The sequence below is a fragment of the Manihot esculenta genome, unplaced genomic scaffold (genome assembly GCF_001659605.2).
Source record: "Manihot esculenta cultivar AM560-2 unplaced genomic scaffold, M.esculenta_v8 Scaffold64, whole genome shotgun sequence".
Taxonomy (NCBI): domain Eukaryota; kingdom Viridiplantae; phylum Streptophyta; class Magnoliopsida; order Malpighiales; family Euphorbiaceae; genus Manihot; species Manihot esculenta.
The window spans coordinates 998,398-1,013,397 of record NW_025215481.1 but is presented as its reverse complement, the minus strand read 5'-3'; the positions used below and the strand labels follow the sequence as shown (position 1 = coordinate 1,013,397).

The following is a 15,000-nucleotide window of genomic DNA, read 5'->3' as shown; positions in this document are numbered from 1 at the left end:
CCAATGCTAACCTCATTTTGCAAAACATGTGCAAATAGCATCAACCCCAACGTTGCACCACGGGCTCATTGGGGAGCAATGGGCACAGCAGGAGGGAGCCACGGGCCAATTGGCTGCTACTGGGCGTGGGAGCAATTCGCTACGGGCCCGGTGGCGCCTTCCTGAGCACAGTTCCCAGTGCAGCAGCAAGGCGCCACGGGCCCGTAGGCGCCTTCCTGAGCACAGTTTCCCGTGCAGCAGCAAGGCGCCACGGGCCCGTAGGCGCCTTCCTGAGCACAGTTCCCCGTGCAGCAGCAATGCGCCACGGGCCCGTTGGCGAGGAGCAGCGCACTGGTATTTGGGATGTTACTTACTCTGGTTCGATTAGATAAAATTAAAAAAAAAATCGAATCAAACCAATTATTGATAATAGTATATTATTATTTTCAATAATACAGGGAGATTAAACCATAATCAAATTCAAAATATTTCAATTAAATTTTAGAATATTAGAAATAAGGTGTGAAAAATTAAAAAATCCACTAAAAAACCCAACCAAACGAACCGAATCAGATCGGTTCGATCGAAATCAATTTTTATCCGAATCGATTCGAACCGGTTCGATTTGATGTCAAATCGAGAGGTAGAGGTGGAGAGGGGGCTAACAAGCTTATTTGCAGGCTATACCGATGCCCACGTATGGCCTAGCGCATGCCCAGGCCCCGGCCTTGCTGGCCCCCCCAGGGGGGTGACTACCCACACCCCCCTAAAGAGCCTTAGGAACAAGTTGGGCTGTGGCAGGAGGAGACATCACAATGTCTCAGGTGACACACCCCCCCTAAAAAATTCAATTTTAGGTATTTTGACCTGATTTTTTGCAGATACCTTTATAAAAATGTAATCTAATTTTACAAAAATTTTGAAAATTTTTTATCGAGTCTAGGTATTTTTTTTTATTTTTTAAGTGTTAAAAATTCAGAAAATCATAAAAAATAGAAAACCCGTCAGAAAATCACCAAATTTTTTGTGCAGCCTTAGAAAAATATTATAAATTTATTTGAGTTGTTATTTGGTGATTTTCTTAAACTTTGCACGGAGAATTGGGATATGTCACAGTTGTTGCCAAATTTGGGCATGGATGTTCTCCCATAGGAAAAGTGGATGGGGGAGGTAGTGCTCTTTGATCTCACAACATATTTTGCGATGTTGGATACAACGAATAAAAACCCTCTGGCTGTGTGCAAATCATGGATCATAGACTTGGTGAGCAGGAGAGAATCACCCCATAGGATCGCATTGTCCGTGCGATGGCGGCAAGTGTACGTCCAAGCCGGTGAGCCAACCATCGCGGGTTGTGGGGGATGTGTTGCTCATGTGGTGAAAGGAAAGATGTTGCCACGTACAAGTACACAACAAGCCGGGTTGCGGTGGGGAACCGGACAGGGCCCGGGGGGGGCCAAGGGAACGGAGCGGACGGGGACGCAAGAGGCGGGACGGGAGAAGCGACGGCCGGGAAGCCGGCGGCGCGCGGGACGCGGGGCCGGGGGCACGCGGGGGCGCGCGGGAAGGGGGGCGGAACCGCGGGGCCGCCGGGCGGGAAGGGGAGGGGACGAGGGGGAGGGACGAAGCGGAGCGACAAAGGGCGGAAGCGCAGGGGAGCGGGGCAGCAAGGCCACGCGGCCACGGACAAGACCCCGGCGCGGAGGGAAGGCGGCGGCAAAGGAGGCAGCCCGCCGCCCGGGGGAAGGGGACGGCAAGGCGGCCCGCGCGGCGCGGCCGCCGCGAGGGCGGGGCCAACGGCACGGGCCGGGGGGGCCGGAGGGCCCCGACGGAGGGGCGGCAAACGGGCGGCGGACACAGGCGGCGCGGCGGGCCCGGAGGCGGACGGAGAGGCGGGCAGGCAGAAGCCAGCGCACGGGAGCGGCGCGCCACGGGCGGGGCAACCAAGCGCGAGGACCAAGGGGGCGAAGCAACGGGGCCGCGCGGACGAGGGGAAGGACCAGCGCGACGCGGGCAGCAGGAGGGGAAAACGAACCGGGCGCACGACGGGCGAAACCCAGCGCACGGGCCCGAGGGGGGGGAACAAGCCAACACGGGGGGAAGGCGGCGGCACAAGGAGAGGAAGAGCCGACAGCGAAGGAGCAAAAAGCAACGGCGCGAGGAACGCGGGGCGGCCACAAGCCAGGGAGCCCGGGGGGAACGGGGCGGACACCGCGAGCGGCAAAGGCCGAAGGGCGAAAGGAGCGAGAGGCCACGCGGGCACGGGGCGGAGGCGGACGGGAAAGCAGAAGCAAACGAGCGGGGACCCGGGGGGCCACACGAGAGGGCGGGGCGCGGGGAGCGCAGCGGAGGACACCGGCGGGAGCGGGGAACAGAGGGGCCGCCCCAGCCAAACGCCCCACCGGACAAGGGCGGCCGCCCGGAGCGGCCGCCGGGGCGGCCGGGGGGCCAAAAAGAGGGGCGAAGCCCCGCCGCCGAGGCACGGAAGAAGGAAAAGAACGGGAAAAGGAGGGGAGGGCACCGGCGCCGGGGCCGGCGCCCACGGAGCCGACACCGCGCAAGGCAGGGCACAAAGGCGGACGAGAGGCAAGCGCAACAGGGGCGGCGGGCCCCGCGGAGGCCGCCAAGCCCGGGCCCGGGGCGGGGGGGCGCGGGAGAGGAGACAGGGACAGGGGGAAGCGCGGGAAGCCAGGCAGGCGCGGCACGAAGGAGAGGACGAGGCAGGGGGCGACCGGAAGAGAGGCAGAGGGACGCCCGCCGGGGACCCGCGCGGGGGGAAGGGCGGCACGGGGACAGGCAGAGCACGGGGCAGAAAGCACAGGGCGGGAGCAGCCGCAGGGACCAGCGCAAGGCGGGGGGGAAGGAAACAGGCGGAGGCCCCGGGGCCGGACCAGGGCGGAGGCGACGGGGCGACGCCCGGGGAAGGCCCCCGGAGGGGCCGGGCCCAGGCCGGCCCCCGGCCGGCACGCGGCGACCCGCGCGCGCCGCGGGAGCAGCGCGAGCAGGCCGCCGACAGCCGACGGGGGCGGGACGGGGACCCCCGGGCCCAGCCCGCAGAGCCAAGCCGGGGCCCGAGGGGACGGAGCCAGGGGGCCGACGGCCCGGGCCGACAGGGGGCCAGGGGCCAGAGGCGGGGCACCGGGGAGACCGGAGGCGGGGAGGAGGACGACCGGGCGGGGGAGGCACGCGGGCCGCCGGAGGGCAGGGGCCGCCGGGGGCGCACCGGACACCGCGCGACGGGCGGGGCGCGGCCAGCCGCGGGACCCGACCGCCGACGGAGGCGGGGCCAGGGGGGCGGGCGGGGAAACAGAAAAGAGAACGCGGCCCGAGGCCCCCGCCGACGGCGCCGGACGCCCGAACGGCGCCGGCAGCCGCCACGGCCCGGGGCGGGAAGGGGAACCCGAGGCCCGGGCGAAGCGCGCGCGCGGACGCGCGGGCGGACGGGCGGCCCCCGGCGCGGAGGAGCGACGAACCCAGGGGCAAGGGCCGGGCACAGGGAACCGGGCCCCGCGGCGGCCGGCAAAGGGCGCAGGGGAAGAGGGGCGACGACCACCAAGAGCGGCACCGACGGCCGCGCCGCCCGGGCGCGCGCCCCGGGGGGCAGCGACCGCCGCGCCCGCCGACGCAGCGGGGCCGGGCGCGGGCCCCGACGGCCGGGGAGAGGGCGCGCGCGGAAGCGCCAGCCAGGGGCGGGGCGAGGGGAGGCGGCAGGGGAGGGGGACACACGCCGGAGCGGAGGGCGACGGCCAGGACCACCGGCCGGCGGGCGGAAGCGACCAACACCCGGGGGGGGCGAGGGGAGCGCGCAGGGGGGCACCGGAACCCGGCGGCCGGGGCAGCCCGCAGCGCCAGGGCGGCGGACCAAAAAGGGCCCACGGGGAGCGCGCGAGGCCGGGGCGCGGCGCAACGAAGCAGCCGCGCCGGCCGACCGAGGGAAAGGGGGAGAAGAGGGCGAGGGCGGGGCGCCCCCGAGGCCGCGAAGCAGGGGCGGGACCCGAGAGAACGCGGCCCGAGCGCCAGCGAGCCGGAGGGAAACGGCGGAGGGAACCAGCGACGAGACGGGGCGAGGAGGCGGGCGCCCCGAGACCCAAGGCAGACGAACGAGGGGCACGGCAGGAGCGCGGCGGGCCGCCACCAGAGGGGCCGCGGGCGGCGCCCCGCGCAGGCAGAGGGCACCAGCGGGCGGGGCCCGACAGGCAGGCGCGCACGCGAACCCGGCGCAGAAGAGCGAGGGCGGGCGGCGGGGCAACCCGCGAGGGGAGCCCGCCAGGCAGCGGCCGGGCGCCGGACGGGGGACGCGCCCGGGGACGCGCACACAGGGCAGACGCCGGGGGCCGGGGGCAAGACGGGCCGAAGGGGGAGCCCGCGGGCCGACGCCCGGAGCGCGCGGGGGCCGAGACACGCCGGGACGGCGCGCGCGGGGGGCCACAAGCGCGGCGACGGCGGCGCCGCGAGCGGGGCGAAGGCCCGGGCGGGGGCCGCCGCGGCGAGCCGCGGCGGGCCGCGCCCCGAGCCGAGCGGCGGACCGGCGAGGCGCCGGGCCACAGCCGACCGGGGCGCAGCGCCGGCCCCCAGCCGCGGCCCGCCCGACAAGGGCAAGCACGCGGGGACGCGCGGGGCAAAGGCCGGGGCAGCGGGCCCGCGCGGGACGGGGGCGCGAGCGGGCGCGCGCCCGGAGGGAGCCGGGGACGGAAGGGACCGCCCGAGGGGGCGGCAGGCCCAAACAACCCGACGCGCAGACAGCGCCGCGGGGGGCGACAGGGGCCGGGCACGACGGGGCGCGCACCCGCGCCGGCGCCCCCGGCCAGGGGACGGGGGCCCGGGCCGCCGCGGAGGACGCGGCGCCAGACGACAAGGCGGACGCCGAGGGCGCCCGAGGCGCAAGCGGGGCGCGGCCCGGGGCGCGCGCCGGGACGAGGGGAAGCCGGGGAAGGGGCGGGGCCGCCGCGGAGGGAGAGGCGGAAACGCAGCGGGGGGCCCGCCGGACCGGGGGCGCGGGCGGAGCGGGCCGGGGGAACGCGCGGGGGGCGCGGGGGCCCGGGCGGCAGACGGGCGCCCACGGCCGGGGCCGAGGGGCGGCCAACCACCGAGAGCCGGGGCGAGCGCCGCCGAGGACGCGGCGGGGGGCCAGCCGCGGGCGCGCGGCACACGGGAGGCCAACGGCCGCCCCCGCGCCCCCCGCCACGGGGCGAAGGGGGGGAGGCGACGGGGGCGGGACACCCAGGCAGACGGGCCCGCGGCCGGAGGGCGGCGGGCGCAACGGGCGGGCAAAAACGCGAGGGGGCGCGGGAGGCGGCAAGGCACACCAAGGAGCGCAGGGGGCGGCGGGCGGCAGCGAGGCGAGAGCCGAGAGAGCCGGGGCCGAGAGGCGGGGGGGGCGCGAAAGAGGACGGCGCGGCCCGAACGGGAGCGCCCGCGCGGCGGGGCAGGGCCGGGGCGCGGCGCGCGCCGGGGGGGGGGGCGGCCGCGGCGAGCACGCGGGGCGAGGGCAGGCCGCCGCACCGGCAGGCCGCCCCGACCGGGGAGGCCGCGGGGGGCCGAAGCCCCCCGGGGCCCCGGAGGGGGGGAACACGGGCGCGGGGCGGGCGGCAGAGCAGGGGGCGACAAGGAGCCGGCCGCAGGGGCACCGACGGAAACCGGGGGACGACGGCGCCGGCCGCGAAAGGAGAAGGGGCAGGGGACGGCGCGCGACGGCGCCGGCGGCGAACCGCCCACGGCGCCGCGAGCCGAACACGGCACCGGACCAGGCAAGCGGGAGGAGCGACGGGCGGGGGGACAAAGGGCAGGGACGGAGGCAACGCGAGCGGAGGACGCGCGCGGACGAGGAAGGCCGCGGGGAAGACCAACAAGGGCAAGGAGCGAGCCCCAGCACGAGGAAAGGGCAAAGAGGACCCGGGCCGGGCGGCCAAGGCGAGAGACGCGGGGAAGACAGCAGGGGAGCGCGCGGGCGGCCCAGAACAGCGAAGGGCAGCACAGACCGGGGAGGGCCGCAAACGGCCGGGGCCGAAAAGGCCAGAGGCCCGCGAAGAAGCGGGCCGCGGAGGGGCACCGCCGCAGAGCGAGGGAGCAGGCGGAGGGCGCGGGCGGGAACGGAAGGAACCAGACAAAGCGCGCCACCAACGAAGAACGGCCAGGCACCACCACCCAGAGAAGCAAGAAAGAGCGCGCAGGCGGGCAAGCCGGACGAGGGCGGGACCGGGGAAGGGGCCCCGGGGGAGGCAAAGGAAGCCGCAGGCGCCACGCCGGGGGGGCCCGGCCGGCAAGGCCGGGAAGGGGCAGCCGGGCGACCAGACGCCCCCCGGAACCCAAAGACGGGGAGGGCGCAGAAGGGGCCGGCGGAGGCCGAAAAGCAACAGCCGCCGAGCCCGGGGCGGCAGCGGGGAGGGGGAGACGAGGACGGGAGCGGAGCGGCGGCGAGCCCCCAACGGGCGGGCGGGAGGAAGGAAAACAGCCGGGGCAAAGGCGGGCGCAGGGGGGCGGCGGGCAGAAAGCCAAGAAGGGCACCGCGGACGAGGAAAGACGAAGGCCCCCGACGGGCCCGGGGAAGCAGGACGCCGAGCCCGAAGGCCAACAGAAGAGGACCGAAAGCCGAGGAGGGGAGCCCAGGCGAAGGGAGACAGAGCGGAGGCGGGCGGGGAGCACGCGAAGGGCGGCAAAGGAACAGCGCCGGAGGCACGACCCGGCCAGGGAAGGCCAGGAGCGCAGCGCCGGCAGAAGGGACGAGCCGACAGGGGCACACCGCGAGGCGGACCGGGCGACCCAACCCAAGGGCCAACGACGAGCGGGGGAACGGCAACAACGGAAAGAGACGCGAGGGGAGCGGGAAGGACCGCGGCGGCGGGCACCAGACGGGCCCGCCAAGGGAGCCGCGGGAAGGGAGGGAGAGGGGACGCAGGCCAAGGACCAGACGCGAAGAGCCCGGGAGGGGAGGGAGGGGCACGACCGCCCCGGGGCAGGAGGGGGAAGGGGCGCGCCGGCGGCCGGCCGGGGAGGGGGAGCCGGGGCGCAGGCGCCCGCGCCGGAAGCGAACCCGAAGGCGCCGGCACCCGGCACCACCAGGGGAGGCCGCGAGCCGACCAGCGAAAGGGGAGAGGGCAGAAAGGGGAAGGAGGCGGCGCCGGCACGAGGGCCGGGCGAGCCGGCGAGGGAGCAGGAAGCAGCAGAGCAACGGGCAGAGCCCGCGGCGACCGGGGAGCGAAGAAAGGCAGCCCGGCCAGAAGGCGGGGGGGGGCACGGAGGAGCGCGAGAAGGACGACGGGGAGCCGAGGAGCAGAGACCAGCAAACAAACGAGAACGGAGGGAAGGAGCCAGGCGCAGGGGCACAGGCGGAAGGAGGGCAGACGGACACAGGCAGGGCGGAAGCGGGGAGACAAGCAGAGGACGACGGGCAGGAGCAACCAGGGAGCAGGCCGGCGCGACGGCGGCGCCCGCACGGAGGCCCCAGCAGGCCGGGGGGCGAGACGGGCGCGCCGGGCGGGCGGGGACCGAGGGGAGAAGGGGGCGGAGGGAAGGAGAAGACGCCAGCCGCCCGCAGCACAGGCCGCAGCCGAGAGCACAGCGACAGGCCAGGGGCCACGGCAGCCAAGAAAGGCAGGCGGGGAACACGGAGGCAGCGACGGGGGCCGCGGCGCGCGCCGAAGGGGGCGCAGAGCGAAAAAAGGGACAGCAAAACGGGCGAAGGCCGCGGCGGGGGGAGGCAACACAGGAACCCAGGCGGGGCACCGAGGCGCGAGCCGCGCGCGGGCCGCGACGGAAAGGGAGCGAGAGCCAACAGGGCGAGGCGCCAGCAAAGAGCCGGCCAGCAGAAACGAGCGCGGAACCGCGCAGGCGCCACCACGGACACGGAGCAGCAACCCCACGCGACGAACGGCCCCCCGACGAGCGAAAGCACGACGGGAGGCCGAAACGCCAAAGGGAGCAAGGGCCCGCACCGCGGGGCGCGAGGAGGAAGCGGAGAGGGAGGGACAAGGCAAAGAAGGAAAGGCAAAACAGGGAGGAAGGGAACGGGCGAGGCGGACGACAAAGCAAGCACGGCAGCCAAACGGAAGCACCCGACGGACCACCACCGGGCCGCGGCGGCGCGCACGACGGAGGCAGCACGGCACGAGGGGCCAGGCCGGCCCCAAGCACGCGCGGGGCCGCAACAAAACAGGGGAAACCGAGAGCAGCCCCGCAACCGGAGCAACGCAAACAGCAGGGAGGGAACGAGGGGGGCACCGGGAGAGGCCAAGCACCGCAACCAAAGAAACGCGCCGGACAAGACGGCAACAGAGGCCGCGACAGCGCAGGCGGCGGGGCGGAGAAACAGGGGGCAGGAAACGCCACGCCCGCACCGAAGCAAGCGCACGGGGGACAAAGGAGAAGCACCAGGCGCAGCCCCAAAGCCGAAGCAAAAGCAACCACCACAGGGGGACACAGCGGCACGAGCAACAGGGCGCCACCGCAACCAAAGGAAAGGGCCAGGCGGCCGCAGCAGGGGCCGCAACGCCACGCGCACAGAGGAGGGAGCACGGCAGGAGAGCACCACGCCCGCCCCCAAGCACGCGCAACGCCGGGACAAAAGCAGGAGCACCAAGCGCAGCCCCCCAGCCGAGGGAGGGCAAAACCACAACAGCCCCGACGGCCAGCCACGACCCCGAGGAACGGAACACCCCACCAAGCAGCAGGCCGACACCACCAAGGACACAAACGAAGACAGGGGGCAGCGCACGGCCGCCGGGGGCAGAGGGCGGCAGCCACACCGGGAACCGGCGGCCAGGGGACACCCCCCGGCAAAGCCGGCGACCCCAAGAGCGGCAGCCCGGGCGCCAGACCCAAACGCCGCAAAAGGCGAGGCCACCAGGAACGCACACCAGGCCCAGGGCAGCGCAGGGCCGCCAGCACGGGGACCCAAGCACGGCACGAGAAGGCCACACCGAAGCCGGGCACAAGCAGCCAAGGGAGACGCCAAGCAGGGGGAGCGGCCCCAAGAGCACGGAGGGCGGCGGCGGAGGGAGGGACGGACCGCCGAGGGGGAGGGAAAGAGGAGCACAACAAAAGCCCGAAGCCCAGGGCAGCACCGGGAAACGCGCACAGCGGCACGAGCACAACACACAAAGGCCAGGCCCACACCGGGCACCAGCGGCCAGGGAACACGCCCAAGCAGGGGGAGAAACCACCGGAGCAGGGCCGGGAACGGGCACCAAGGGCCCGGGAAGGGGCCCCACCGGGCCCGGGAGGGGCCCCACCGGGGCCACCACGCCCGAGAAGGGGGGCGAGGGGAAGCGAGAGGGAGAGGGGGAGAGGGGGCGAACAAGCGGAGGCGCAGGCGAGACCGAGGCCCACAGAGGGCCGAGCGCAGGCCCAGGCCCCGGCCGGGCGGGCCCCCCCAGGGGGGGACGACCCACACCCCCCGAAAGAGCCGGAGGAACAAGGGGGCGGGGGCAGGAGGAAACAGCACAAGGGCGGAGGGGACACACCCCCCCGAAAAAAGGCAAGGGGAGGGAGGGGACCGGAGGGGGGCAGAGACCGGGAGAAAAAGGGAAGCGAAGGGGACAAAAAGGGGGAAAAGGGGGAGCGAGGCGAGGGAGGGGGGGAGGGGGAAGGGGGAAAAAGGCAAAAAAGCAGAAAAAAGAGAAAACCCGGCAGAAAAGCACCAAAGGGGGGGGAACCGGAGAAAAAGAGGAGAAAGGGAGGGGAGGGGGAGGGGGGAGGGGCGGAAACGGGGCACGGAGACAGGACAAGGCAGGGGGGACAGGACAAGACAGGAGGGGACAGGACAAGGGGGAAGGGACACACCCCCGAAAAAAGGCAAGGGGAGGGAGGGGACCGGAGAGGGGCAGAGAGAGGGAGAAGAAGAGAAGCGAAGGGGACAAAAAGGGGGAAAGGGGGAGCCAGGCGAGGGAGGGGGGGAGGGGAAGGGGGAAAAAGGCAGAAAAGCAGAAAAAAAACAGAACGCGGCAGAAAAGCACCAAAGGGGGGGGCACCGGAGAAAAAGAGAACAAAGGGAAGGGAGGGGCAGGGGGGAGGGGGAAAACGGGGCAAAGAGAAGGGGCGGGGGCACAAGGCGGGCCAAGGGGGGCAGGCAGGGGGCGAGAGGAAAAGGAAAGGGAGGAGGGAGGGCGCGGGAGCGCACAACAGAGGGGGCGGGGGCGGGGGGCAAGGGGAGAGAAAAGAGAGAAAAACGCAGAGAGGGGGCAAGAAGGGGGCAGAGGCGCAAGGAGGAAAGAGAAGCACGCCAGAGAGGGGCAGGGCCGAGGCGAGGAGGGCAAGGGGGCGGCCAAGCAGGGGAGCCAACCAGGGCAAAAGGGGGGCAAGAGGGGGCGCGGGGGGGAAAGAGAGGGGCAGGGAGAAGGAGGCAAGCGGGAGCGGGGGCAGGACAGAAAACAAGGGCACGCGGGGCGCGGGGAAGGGGACAAGGAAGGGACCGCGGGAACCGCGGGGGGCCGGGGGGGGGCCAACGGGAGAGACGGGGGACCAAGGCGAACCGCAGGGGGCAAAACAGGGGCAAAGAGCAGCAACCCCAACGGGGCACCACGGGCGCAGGGGGAGCAAGGGGCACAGCAGGAGGGAGCCACGGGCCAAGGGGCGGCGACGGGGCGGGGGAGCAAGGCGCGACGGGCCCGGGGGCGCCGGCCGGAGCACAGGGCCCAGGGCAGCAGCAAGGCGCCACGGGCCCGGAGGCGCCGGCCGGAGCACAGGGGCCCGGGCAGCAGCAAGGCGCCACGGGCCCGGAGGCGCCGGCCGGAGCACAGGGCCCCGGGCAGCAGCAAGGCGCCACGGGCCCGGGGGCGAGGAGCAGCGCACGGGGAGGGGGAGGGACGGACGCGGGGGCGAGGAGAGAAAAGGAAAAAAAAAAGCGAAGCAAACCAAGGAGGGAGAAGAGGAGAGGAGGAGGGGCAAGAAGACAGGGAGAGGAAACCAGAAGCAAAGGCAAAAGAGGGCAAGGAAAGGGGAGAAGAGGAGAAAGAAGGGGGGAAAAAGGAAAAAAGCCACGAAAAAACCCAACCAAACGAACCGAAGCAGAGCGGGGCGAGCGAAAGCAAGGGGAGCCGAAGCGAGGCGAACCGGGGCGAGGGGAGGGCAAAGCGAGAGGGAGAGGGGAGAGGGGGCGAACAAGCGGAGGGGCAGGCGAGACCGAGGCCCACGGAGGGCCGAGCGCAGGCCCAGGCCCCGGCCGGGCGGGCCCCCCCAGGGGGGGACGACCCACACCCCCCGAAAGAGCCGGAGGAACAAGGGGGCGGGGGCAGGAGGAAACAGCACAAGGGCGGAGGGGACACACCCCCCCGAAAAAAGGCAAGGGGAGGGAGGGGACCGGAGGGGGGCAGAGACCGGGAGAAAAAGGGAGCGAAGGGGACAAAAAGGGGGAAAGGGGGAGCGAGGCGAGGGAGGGGGGAGGGGGAAGGGGAAAAAGGCAGAAAAGCAGAAAAAAGAGAAAACCCGGCAGAAAAGCACCAAAGGGGGGGCAGCCGGAGAAAAAGAGGAGAAAGGGAGGGGAGGGGGAGGGGGGAGGGCCGGAAACGGGGCACGGAGAAGGGGAGAGGGCACAGGGGGGCCAAAGGGGGCAGGGAGGGGCGCCCAGAGGAAAAGGGGAGGGGGAGGGAGGGCGCGGGGAGCGCACAACAGAGGGGGCGAGGGGGAGACAACGAAGAAAAACCCGCGGGCGGGGGCAAAGCAGGGGAGCAGAGACGGGGGGAGCAGGAGAGAAGCACCCCAGAGGAGCGCAGGGGCCGGGCGAGGACGGCAAGGGGACGGCCAAGCCCGGGAGCCAACCAGCGCGGGGGGGGGGAGGGGGCGCAGGGGGGAAAGAAAGAGGGGGCCACGGGACAAGGACACAAGCCGGGGGGCGGGGGGAACCGGACAGGGCCCGGGGGGGCCAAGGGAACGGAGGCGGACGGGGACGCAAGAGGCGGGACGGGAGAAGCGACGGCCGGGAGCCGGCGGGCGCGCGGGACGCGGGGGCCGGGGGGCACGCGGGGGGCGCGCGGGGAGGGGGCGGAACCGCGGGGCCGCCGGGCGGGAAGGGGAGGGGACGAGGGGGAGGGACGAAGCGGAGCGACAAAGGGCGGAAGCGCAGGGGAGCGGGGCAGCAAGGCCACGCGGCCACGGACAAGACCCCGGCGCGGAGGGAAGGCGGCGGCAAAGGAGGCAGCCCGCCGCCCGGGGGAAGGGGACGGCAAGGCGGCCCGCGCGGCGCGGCCGCCGCGAGGGCGGGGCCAACGGCACGGGCCGGGGGGGCCGGAGGGCCCCGACGGAGGGGCGGCAAACGGGCGGCGGACACAGGCGGCGCGGCGGGCCCGGAGGCGGACGGAGAGGCGGGCAGGCAGAAGCCAGCGCACGGGAGCGGCGCGCCACGGGCGGGGCAACCAAGCGCGAGGACCAAGGGGGCGAAGCAACGGGGCCGCGCGGACGAGGGGGAAGGACCAGCGCGACGCGGGCAGCAGGAGGGGAAAACGAACCGGGCGCACGACGGGCGAAACCCAGCGCACGGGCCCGAGGGGGGGGAACAAGCCAACACGGGGGGAAGGCGGCGGCACAAGGAGAGGAAGAGCCGACAGCGAAGGAGCAAAAAGCAACGGCGCGAGGAACGCGGGGCGGCCACAAGCCAGGGAGCCCGGGGGAACGGGGCGGACACCGCGAGCGGCAAAGGCCGAAGGGCGAAAGGAGCGAGAGGCCACGCGGGCACGGGGCGGAGGCGGACGGGAAAGCAGAAGCAAACGAGCGGGGACCCGGGGGGCCACACGAGAGGGCGGGGCGCGGGGAGCGCAGCGGAGGACACCGGCGGGAGCGGGGAACAGAGGGGCCGCCCCAGCCAAACGCCCCACCGGACAAGGGCGGCCGCCCGGAGCGGCCGCCGGGGCGGCCGGGGGGCCAAAAAGAGGGGCGAAGCCCCGCCGCCGAGGCACGGAAGAAGGAAAAGAACGGGAAAAGGAGGGGAGGGCACCGGCGCCGGGGCCGGCGCCCACGGAGCCGACACCGCGCAAGGCAGGGCACAAAGGCGGACGAGAGGCAAGCGCAACAGGGGCGGCGGGCCCCGCGGAGGCCGCCAAGCCCGGGCCCGGGGCGGGGGGGCGCGGGAGAGGAGACAGGGACAGGGGGAAGCGCGGGAAGCCAGGCAGGCGCGGCACGAAGGAGAGGACGAGGCAGGGGGCGACCGGAAGAGAGGCAGAGGGACGCCCGCCGGGGACCCGCGCGGGGGGAAGGGCGGCACGGGGACAGGCAGAGCACGGGGCAGAAAGCACAGGGCGGGAGCAGCCGCAGGGACCAGCGCAAGGCGGGGGGGAAGGAAACAGGCGGAGGCCCCGGGGCCGGACCAGGGCGGAGGCGACGGGGCGACGCCCGGGGAAGGCCCCCGGAGGGGCCGGGCCCAGGCCGGCCCCCGGCCGGCACGCGGCGACCCGCGCGCGCCGCGGGAGCAGCGCGAGCAGGCCGCCGACAGCCGACGGGGGCGGGACGGGGACCCCCGGGCCCAGCCCGCAGAGCCAAGCCGGGGCCCGAGGGGACGGAGCCAGGGGGCCGACGGCCCGGGCCGACAGGGGGCCAGGGGCCAGAGGCGGGGCACCGGGGAGACCGGAGGCGGGGAGGAGGACGACCGGGCGGGGGAGGCACGCGGGCCGCCGGAGGGCAGGGGCCGCCGGGGGCGCACCGGACACCGCGCGACGGGCGGGGCGCGGCCAGCCGCGGGACCCGACCGCCGACGGAGGCGGGGCCAGGGGGGCGGGCGGGGAAACAGAAAAGAGAACGCGGCCCGAGGCCCCCGCCGACGGCGCCGGACGCCCGAACGGCGCCGGCAGCCGCCACGGCCCGGGGCGGGAAGGGGAACCCGAGGCCCGGGCGAAGCGCGCGCGCGGACGCGCGGGCGGACGGGCGGCCCCCGGCGCGGAGGAGCGACGAACCCAGGGGCAAGGGCCGGGCACAGGGAACCGGGCCCCGCGGCGGCCGGCAAAGGGCGCAGGGGAAGAGGGGCGACGACCACCAAGAGCGGCACCGACGGCCGCGCCGCCCGGGCGCGCGCCCCGGGGGGGCAGCGACCGCCGCGCCCGCCGACGCAGCGGGGCCGGGCGCGGGCCCCGACGGCCGGGGAGAGGGCGCGCGCGGAAGCGCCAGCCAGGGGCGGGGCGAGGGGAGGCGGCAGGGGAGGGGGACACACGCCGGAGCGGAGGGCGACGGCCAGGACCACCGGCCGGCGGGCGGAAGCGACCAACACCCGGGGGGGGCGAGGGGAGCGCGCAGGGGGCACCGGAACCCGGCGGCCGGGGCAGCCCGCAGCGCCAGGGCGGCGGACCAAAAAGGGCCCACGGGGAGCGCGCGAGGCCGGGGCGCGGCGCAACGAAGCAGCCGCGCCGGCCGACCGAGGGAAAGGGGAGAAGAGGGCGAGGGCGGGGCGCCCCCGAGGCCGCGAAGCAGGGGCGGGACCCGAGAGAACGCGGCCCGAGCGCCAGCGAGCCGGAGGGAAACGGCGGAGGGAACCAGCGACGAGACGGGGCGAGGAGGCGGGCGCCCCGAGACCCAAGGCAGACGAACGAGGGGCACGGCAGGAGCGCGGCGGGCCGCCACCAGAGGGGCCGCGGGCGGCGCCCCGCGCAGGCAGAGGGCACCAGCGGGCGGGGCCCGACAGGCAGGCGCGCACGCGAACCCGGCGCAGAAGAGCGAGGGCGGGCGGCGGGGCAACCCGCGAGGGGAGCCCGCCAGGCAGCGGCCGGGCGCCGGACGGGGGACGCGCCCGGGGACGCGCACACAGGGCAGACGCCGGGGGCCGGGGGGCAAGACGGGCCGAAGGGGGAGCCCGCGGGCCGACGCCCGGAGCGCGCGGGGGCCGAGACACGCCGGGACGGCGCGCGCGGGGGCCACAAGCGCGGCGACGGCGGCGCCGCGAGCGGGGCGAAGGCCCGGGCGGGGGCCGCCGCGGCGAGCCGCGGCGGGCCGCGCCCCGAGCCGAGCGGCGGACCGGCGAGGCGCCGGGCCACAGCCGACCGGGGCGCAGCGCCGGCCCCCAGCCGCGGCCCGCCCGACAAGGGCAAGCACGCGGGGACGCGCGGGCAA

At 74.0% G+C, this 15,000-nt stretch overlaps 1 protein-coding gene across 1 annotated transcript in view; it reads left to right on the top strand.

The window, feature by feature from the left end:
- Positions 1-1,340: 1,340 nt before the first annotated feature.
- The window catches only part of LOC122722610 (uncharacterized PE-PGRS family protein PE_PGRS54-like), a 16,806-nt gene continuing 3,146 nt past the window's right edge, over positions 1,341-15,000 (top strand). Inside the window, exons 1-3 of the mRNA XM_043953720.1 lie at positions 1,341-3,161; positions 3,895-9,286; positions 9,607-10,731. Of these exons, the coding sequence (XP_043809655.1) occupies positions 1,341-3,161; positions 3,895-9,286; positions 9,607-10,731 (8,338 nt within the window). The remainder of the gene's footprint in view (positions 3,162-3,894; positions 9,287-9,606; positions 10,732-15,000) is intronic.